This window comes from Nematolebias whitei, chromosome 18 (genome assembly GCF_014905685.2).
Source record: "Nematolebias whitei isolate Nwh7 chromosome 18, NemWhi1, whole genome shotgun sequence".
Taxonomy (NCBI): domain Eukaryota; kingdom Metazoa; phylum Chordata; class Actinopteri; order Cyprinodontiformes; family Rivulidae; genus Nematolebias; species Nematolebias whitei.
This window is the reverse complement of record NC_056515.1, coordinates 3,484,453-3,492,913: the sequence shown is the minus strand read 5'-3', so window position 1 is coordinate 3,492,913 and position 8,461 is coordinate 3,484,453. Positions and strand designations below refer to the sequence as shown.

The 8,461-nt window shown below is 42.4% G+C and overlaps 1 protein-coding gene across 1 annotated transcript in view; it reads left to right on the top strand.

Moving 5' to 3' along the window:
* Positions 1 to 8,461, top strand: part of dcc (DCC netrin 1 receptor) — a 506,882-nt gene that overhangs the window by 283,085 nt on the left and 215,336 nt on the right. Inside the window, exon 14 of the mRNA XM_037692532.1 lies at positions 6,436 to 6,531. Coding sequence (XP_037548460.1) covers positions 6,436 to 6,531 — 96 coding nt within the window. The remainder of the gene's footprint in view (positions 1 to 6,435; positions 6,532 to 8,461) is intronic.

Below are 8,461 nucleotides of genomic sequence, written 5' to 3'. Positions count from 1 at the left end.
TTCACAGTTGATTTAAATGAGTAGTTCACTTCAACATTTAAAAATGGTTTGAACTAACACAATTTGATTATCAAACATTTGTAAAATAGTAATGATAATCGAAAGTAGTGTTCTTTCACTTGATTAATTCAAGAAAGAAAGTCTCAGGATGGGTCAACCTGTATTTCTGGATTCAAATCAATGAAATGACATTTTCTGTCCCATAAGGTCCTTAAGGTCAGGATTTGACCTCAGGCCTAGTTCACTACAGTGTCTCCATCAAGGATTTTAGTTCTGCAGCGACAGAGCTTAAATGGGGGGTTCCGCAGGGGTCCATCCTGGATCCCCTGCTATTCTCTATATACCTGCTGCCACTTGGTGCAATTTTCTGGAAACCCAACATACCGTTTCATTTTTACGCCGACGACTGTCAAATTTACTTCCCCCTAAGACACAATAACACAATAGTACATGCTCTATTCAACCTCTGCTCGACTGCCTGGCTGACATCAGGGACTGGATGGCTTTAAGCTTCTTAAGTTTCAATGAAAAGAAGTCTGAAGTCATGTTGTTCCCTCCCAATGACACAATCACAAACCACTGCATCGACCTTTCCACTATAACCCTGTCAGAAAAACAGAGTCACTAATCTGGGAGTGATAATGGACCCTTCCCTGAAACTTAACAATCATGTAAAGATGATTGTTAAATCATGTTTCTTCCAACTGAGGCAGCTGTCTAAACTGAAGCCCATATTGTCCAAAAATAACCTAGAGACAATAATACATGAATTCGTTACATCTAGGCTTGATTACTGCAATTTGCTCCTGTTTGGTATCAGTCAGACCTCCATTGCACTACTGTAACTGGTGCAGAATGCAGCAGCCCAATTTTTAACCAGTACAGGCAAAAGAGAGCACATTACTCCAGTTTTGGCCTCACTACACTGGCTACCAGTTCACCTTTGAATCCAGTTCAAAATACTCATGTATGTCTACAAATCGCTGAACAGTTTTGACCCCCCCCCCCCCCCCCCGTATGTCTGATCAGCTACAACCGTATGTCCCACCACGTTCCCTGAGGTCAGCGGACCAATTGCTCCTCACAGTTCCAGGAACTCGTCTTAAGCGCAGAGGTGACATGGCCTTCTCTGTAGCAGGACCAAGACTTTGGAACGAGTTACCTGTGCTTGTCAGACAGGCCCCCTCCCTCTCGGTTTGAAAATCCCGTTTAAAAGTTTAAAAACCCACTACTATTCAGTAGCTTTCAACACCAGAGGATCTGTGTTTTGAACCTATACGCTCCACACTGGTTTGTCGTCATATTTATTATCTGCATCGTTTTTATGTCTATATTTCTGATTTACTTCAGTTTGTATATTGCTTCATGTGTTGTCTGTTGTTCTGTCTGTACAGCACTTTGGTTGGCCTTGTAGCTGTTTTAAGTGCTCTATAAATAAAATGGTATGGTATGGTATGGTATGGTATGGTATGTCCTCCATGCCAGACTCCAACGTCATGATAGCTCCTTCTACTCTGGAGCGCCAATCTGCTGGTGGTGAGTGGTCCATTCTGGCCCGGTAGTTCTGTAACAAACCCCCTTACAGTTGGACCACAATCACCACACAAGGTCAAAATTAAATTATATTAATTTCCAAGATGAAGTGTTGCAGATTGGACCGGTTCTGGTACTAGTTCTGGTTTGGGTTCTGGTTCGGGTTCTGTTTCTGGTTCCAGATCAGGAACGAGTCTATGAGGCAGAGATCGTTTAGTGGTCGTGCAGGAGATAGTGAAGAGCAAAAAATCAGAATGTGGAGGACCACTAACCATCTCAGATGATCTTGGGGGTTCTGGAGACTGACGAGGTCCAAACTGATCCGGATCGCTGCTGGAGAAGCTGAGTCCGGTGAGGAGCCGGCTGCAGCCGGCCGCAGCGACAGGTGGGTGTTGAGTCCGTTGAGCGCAGAGATGTGGTCAAACAAGCCTGGGTCCAAAACCGGAGAGCAGATGACAGGAGGTACCGGAGGAGAAGACGAGGAGGCGTAGTCGTGCAGGTGAAGGTCAGAACTGAAGGCAGAAGACGTGGTAATCCAAAGGGTCGAGCGAGAGACGATGTCCGGGTAAGTCGTGGGTCCTGGAGCCGGGAGTCGAACCAAGAGGTAGGGACAGGAACCAGGAGCCGGACAGGAACCAGGAGACAGGTAAACTATGACAAGGAGACTCTAAGGCTATGGGGAAACAAGGCAGGGTCATGAATGTGAGGTATCTACTTACAGTGAAATGTTTTCAACTACCGGGCAACAAAGAGAAGGAAGAGTGAAGCTTTTAAAGGGTGAGAGTGACAGGTGCAGCCAGTTGAGTTCTAATCAGCTGCTGCTGGATGCAGTGAAGACAAAACTAAATAACCGTGACGTCGCCCTCAACCAGCATGCAAAGAAGACACACCAAAACAAACATGTATAAATAAACATTACCTGAGCAGACAGAATAAATGAAACTTACAGAAAAGATCTATTGCAAACATTAAAGGGTGATCAGGTTGACAGAAAATATAATCTATGGGACGTGATTCGTGACAGAAGGTTTATTCACAAACCTAAAAGTTGAGAGGCATTTCAGTCAGAAATGGCAACATAATAATATAGGCATTAGAAAAAAGTTAGCGTTAGCATGCTAGCTCCAGAAACAAACAAAAAAACAAACTCATCAGTTCCCACTTTAGAATACAGAGTCAAATGAAGATTTTTTTTTTTTTCACAAACAGAGGCATCTAAAAGTTGAAAGGCATATCAGTCAGAAATGGCAAATAGGCATTAGATAAAGGGTTTTCAGTGGCTTAAAGCCTACCTGCAGCCAGCCTGGTTGAGAGTGTCACTGCACAGATCTGTTCCCAGACAAAAAACAACCAAAAAAATCTGTCCGGACCGGAAGTACAATCAATGGGTAACATTCACATTCATCCATGCCCCCGGGCGCAGATATCGGTGCCCAGAATCTTCTCATCTCTTGTAAAAAGAGGCGCTAGTGCGCATGTCCAATTTTTAATGATAGTTTATGAGCAAAGATTCTTGTGCCCCAAGGGGCCGGATGTACGTCACCAAACAGACAACATTTTTGAAAGAAACAACTTAACTCATCACTAACAATAAAATATTTATTTTACACAATAAAAAATAATGTACATATATTTATAAATATTTTTTTATTTTATTATTTCATTTTTATTTAATTATTTTAAGTCTTCAATGTAAAATGGTGAGTGGTTCCAGTGGGTGGGCAGCGCCCTAGTGCCCTCTATGGGCTAGCCGCCACTGCTCCGAGACATGCCCACAACAGACAGGAGCAAGATGTGAACCTTGTTAGCGGACTTAAAGTTCCAGTAGGCCTCACTTGTGACAGCTCCTTGTTCCTAAAGTACTGTCACTCCATCTGTCTCCAGGGAAACACAGTTAGATGCTCTGACACAGTGTTTCATTCTTGTTTTATTTAATATATGTACTCTTTGAAAATTTCTGTTACTAAATCTCCTTGTTTATTGTCCACCTCCCTGATTGACTATTTTTGCAGTTACTGATGCTCATGTGTAAAATGAGGCAACACGTGCTTCAGTAGTTTCATTGCTATTACCGGTTGTTTTCAGTTCTTGTTTTGGTCCTATACACCTACGTTTTTATTGATGTTTTAATACAAACATATTTATAATGCAGTTGACGGTGTGATAGTAGCCTGTAACGTTGCTGGGCTTCTGAATGACTGCAGAGCAGCTAGCTGAGTTAGACATGAGTACTTTTTAGAGTTCATGTATTTCCATGAACTGTAAGTAGGCATGAAATTATCTTGACCACAAGGCAGCGTGTTCGTGACTGTAAAAAGGTCAGTAATGAAACAATTCCTGCCCTTGATGTATTCATGCTGTATCCATGGCAACGTCCCTGGAACCGAGCCAAGAAAGCATGGAAAAGTACAAAGTCGTGTCTCCAGTTCAGAAAAATTATACCAGTGGGAGGAGCCTGAGTGGACCATTGAGACACTACATTAGCTGATGTGTCATTGTAAAATGAGGTTTACATTTTCGAAAAGTGGGCAGGACTTTTCTTTGTGGATCAAACTCCACAGTTGTTTGATTTTTTATATATACTTAATTGTCACTTGCCTATTTTTTAGTCCGCAACTCACCATTTGTTTACAGTGTGTGGGTACAAATGAAACCTGGATCACAGAAAGAATTTGATGTGGGCAACTGTTGCCTTCAGTGTGAACGTAGCTTTAGTTTTGGCTGTACTAAGTCATGTTTTTAAGGCAGAGAAAATATAAAATGTTCTCCGACTGCAGATAGGAAGAACAGTTTGACTTAATTTGATACACTTTTTGTCCTCCTACGTCTGGACCCCCTGCTATGTATTTAAGATGTTACACCTGCTCATTGCCTCATTGAAACATCTGCTCACCACACATGTACAACATCACCCTCCACAAATCCTCCACCTCCTGCAGACAAAGTGCCAATACTGACACAGTGCTCCTCTGCTTCCATTAATTCATTGCAATGATGAAATCGCCATTTAATTACAATCAATAATTTAAAGGAATTCAATAAGAAAGCTAGTCGAAGTGCAAATTTAATTGTGAAAATTCTTCCTGATGAGAGGAACAAGCAATTTGGATGCCAAAGAAGACAAAAACAAATTGGACGAATCTTTAATGTGGCACTGAAAATTTCCCCCTCAGATCTCATAATGGAGTGGTAATGAAAGCTAAATTCCAGATGTTTTTCCATGCACACGTACGGAGCGTCTATAATTCATGCTTATCATTAATTAATGTGGCGAGGCTTCTGGGGAGCACAGCAGCCAGCTCAGCGGTTCTGCTGAAAACAGTTTGGTGGAACATGGAGGAAACGCGCCGTGCTGTTGGATCGGATGAGCATTTCGAGTTAGGTCAGAACTGAGGGGAAGAAGTAACTCAGAGGATAATACTGTTTCATCGGGAGGAAAAAGGAAAATATGTGAAAGCTTCCTGTCGTTCCTGCTTGACATTAAACAATCTGTTCAATGTCTGACGTGTCAAAATGTTAATGCTGAGTGTTATTTAAAGTTCTTCTTCCTATCTACCCAGTGCTTAATTTGTAACTCAAACGATGCCGGAATACGTACAGCGGGCGGGCCAGGGGGGCGGGGGTGTTAGTGGGGGAGTGTCTGGGGGTCCTCCCCCAGAGAATTTTGAATAAAGTGAATGCTATTTCCTCCGTTCTGGTGTATTGTACAAAGGTTCATTACAGTAGATTAATATGAAACAAAAGATGTAAACTCATTATTGAAATCTCTATGACTGCAAAGCGTTCGTAATGCAAAACCACTGTAGCTCTGCAGGTAAGGGGTGTTCACTTCTGGACAAATTGATGTCGCCAGTTGGTCAGTTGCTGACGTGCCTACTGGACTGATTGACAGGTGGCGCGACTCGTGCAAAAATAAATCATAGATTTTACTGGCTCGTTTAAGACTGTCATAATTTATTCCATATGTATTCAATATTTTGGTGAATCTTAGGTTTGAGAACTGTTTCCTTACAAAATCCTAATGAGGATTTCTTTATTTTTCAGAGGTGCTGAGTTAAAATGTTGGGGTGTTTAAGCACCCCCAAAAAGAGGCTAAAATCGACACTGAAACCAGTTCATATTTATAATTTACTTTTAAATACTTTGTGTGATGTACAAGTGTATTAAGTAAAGGATCATTTCTTATCTACTAGTTGTTTAGTATATCCCACTCCACGGTCAGGTGCGCCTCCTCATCCTCCCTGCTCCGCACCGTGGGACAACAAGCACTGCTCTAAGTTTTTGGTCACACTTTGAAAAAAACTGCCTAATATTTAGCACTTTGTCACTGGCTTAGAAAAGATTTACTCGCAGTTCCCCTCTGGCTCAATTCAAAAAAGCGTCTGGGTCGCTCAGACATCTCTTCAATACTCTGACTGCATGACAAAGCACTTTATTTGCCGAGATCATTGTCTCTTCTTTGCAGTTCAGTGAAAGTTTGGATAACTCCTGCAGTGATTCACACATCAGATTGTTCACCAAATACAAATACAGGAACTTATGCATAGTAAACCAAACGTTTAATTACATTTTTGTGTTTTTTAATAAAACTACCCATGACTTTGAACTTTTAATGGCGGAGATTTTTTTAAAGCAGAAGCAGAAATGCGAAGCGAAAGCTCTGGTGTGATATTAGGAAGCTTGTTATGTTTAAAATTAGTTTTTATGTAATTATTTTCAGTTTACAATACAATACAGGTTTTATTTGTCCAAGGCTGTCAAATTTGTTCATAAATTTATTATTATTAGGCCTGAGAGTTACCAGATCCAAGCAAACAGTTTTGAGCACCCTGTCAAAATAAGAGCATTCTCAGAACTTCTGGCAGGATCCAGCTCAAATTAAGCCCTGTTTCTACCCCTCAGAGCCCAGCTCGCACTACGTCATCTCCCTGAAGGCCTTCAACAATGCCGGAGAAGGAGTTCCACTGTACGAGAGCGCCGTCACCCGGTCCCTGACAGGTACAACACACTGACGGCCATCACCTCTGTACCAATCAGATTTATGTAAGGACAGATTAAGGTGGAGTAAAACCAACCATCCACCTTAGAACAGCATCAGAACAGGAAGACATATGAAGTACGGCTAATTAGGAACATCTTAAATGTTCAAGGTAGATCTGTAGAAGTGGGATGTATTATTAGTCTTAGTGTAAGCTTAAAGTCAGAACCAGTCTGCAACACCATCACATTTTATTATCTGTGCAAAACTGACAGTATGATGTGTTTTCTTATAGTTTCTTATGCACAGATAAAATAAAATGTTAAAATAAAATAGACCAGAAACTTTGTATTTACAGGTCTAATTCTAAAAAGTTAGTGTATTGTTTAAAATTAAAATAAATAGATTTCCATGATCTGCGCATCTCATAAACCCATATTTTTTTCACTGTGGAACACAGTATGTGTATCAAATGTTGAAACTAAAGAAAGAATGTAATTTTAAACTTTATGACAACAGCATATTTTAAAAAAGAAGTTCCAGGAGCAAAAGAAGGTCATGAAAAGATCTGAATCAAAACCAGCTGGTACATTAGTGCCTCTGGCATTGCAAGTTTACACATTTGGCAAGAATCACATCACTGCAGAAATACAGGTTTTAGAACATATGCATCCTAGAGTCCTCCATCAGACCAGAATGGGACAAAACCTCTAACAAATGGTCTCTTAAGGTCCTCCAAAACCTCAGACAGCTGGTCTTATTAGCTCTTAAAGAAACTCCAACAGCTGGTCTTCTTAGGTCCTTCTAAACTTTCTACAGCTGGTCTCCTCAGGTCCTCCAAAACCTCTAACAACTGGTCTCCTCAGGGCTCCAGAACCGCCAACAGTTGGGCTCCTCAGGTCCTCTGGAATGTCCAACAACTGGTCTCCTCAGCTCTTTCAAAACTTCCAACAACTCGTTTCCTCAGGTCCTCCTAAACCTCCAACAGCTGGTCTTCTTAGGTCCTCCTAAACATTCTACAGCTGGTCTTCTCAGGTCCTCCAGAACCTCCAACAGGTAGTTTCCTCAGGTCCTCCAGAACCTCTGAGAACTGGTCTCCTCAGGTCCTCCAGAACTTCCAACAATTGGTCTCCTCAGGTCCTCCGGAATATCCAACAACTGATCTCCTCGGGTCTTTCAAAACCTCCAACAACTCGTTTCCTCAGGTCCTCCAAAAACCTCCAACAGCTGGTCTCCTTAGCTCCTCCAGAACCTCCAACAGCTGATGTCCTTACAGTAGGTCCTCCTAAACCTCCAACAACTGGTCTCTTGAGGTCCTACAGAACCTCCTATATCTGGTTTCCAAGAGCAGGTTTCCACAGGTCCTCCTAAACATCCAACAGCTGGTCTGCTCAGGTCCTCCAGAACCTCCAACAGCTAGTCTCCTCAGGTCCTCCAGAACCTCTGATAACTGGTCTCCTCAGGTCCTCCACAACCTCCAACAATTGGTCTTCTCAGGTCCTCCGGAATGTCCAACAACTGGTCTCCTCAGCTCTTTCAAAACTTCCAACAACTTGTTTCCTCAGGTCCTCCAAAACCTCCAACAGCTGGTCTCCTTAGCTCCTCCAGAACCTCTAACAGCTGGTGTCCTTAGATCCTCCTAAACCTCCAACAACTGGTCTATTCAGGTCCTCCAGAACCTCCAAAAACTGGTCTCCTCAGGTCCTCCAGAACCTGAAACAGCTGGTCTCCTCAGGTCCTCCAGAACCTCCAAAAATTGGTCTCCCCAGGTCCTTCAGAACCTCCAACAATTGGTCTCCTAAGGTCCTCCTAACCTTCCAACAACTGGTCTCCTGAGGTCCTCCAGAACCTCTAAAAACTGGTCTCCACAGGTCCTCCAAAACCTCTAACAGCTGGTCTCTTCAGGTCCTCCAGAACCTCCAACAACTGGTCTCCTCAGGTTGTCCAGAA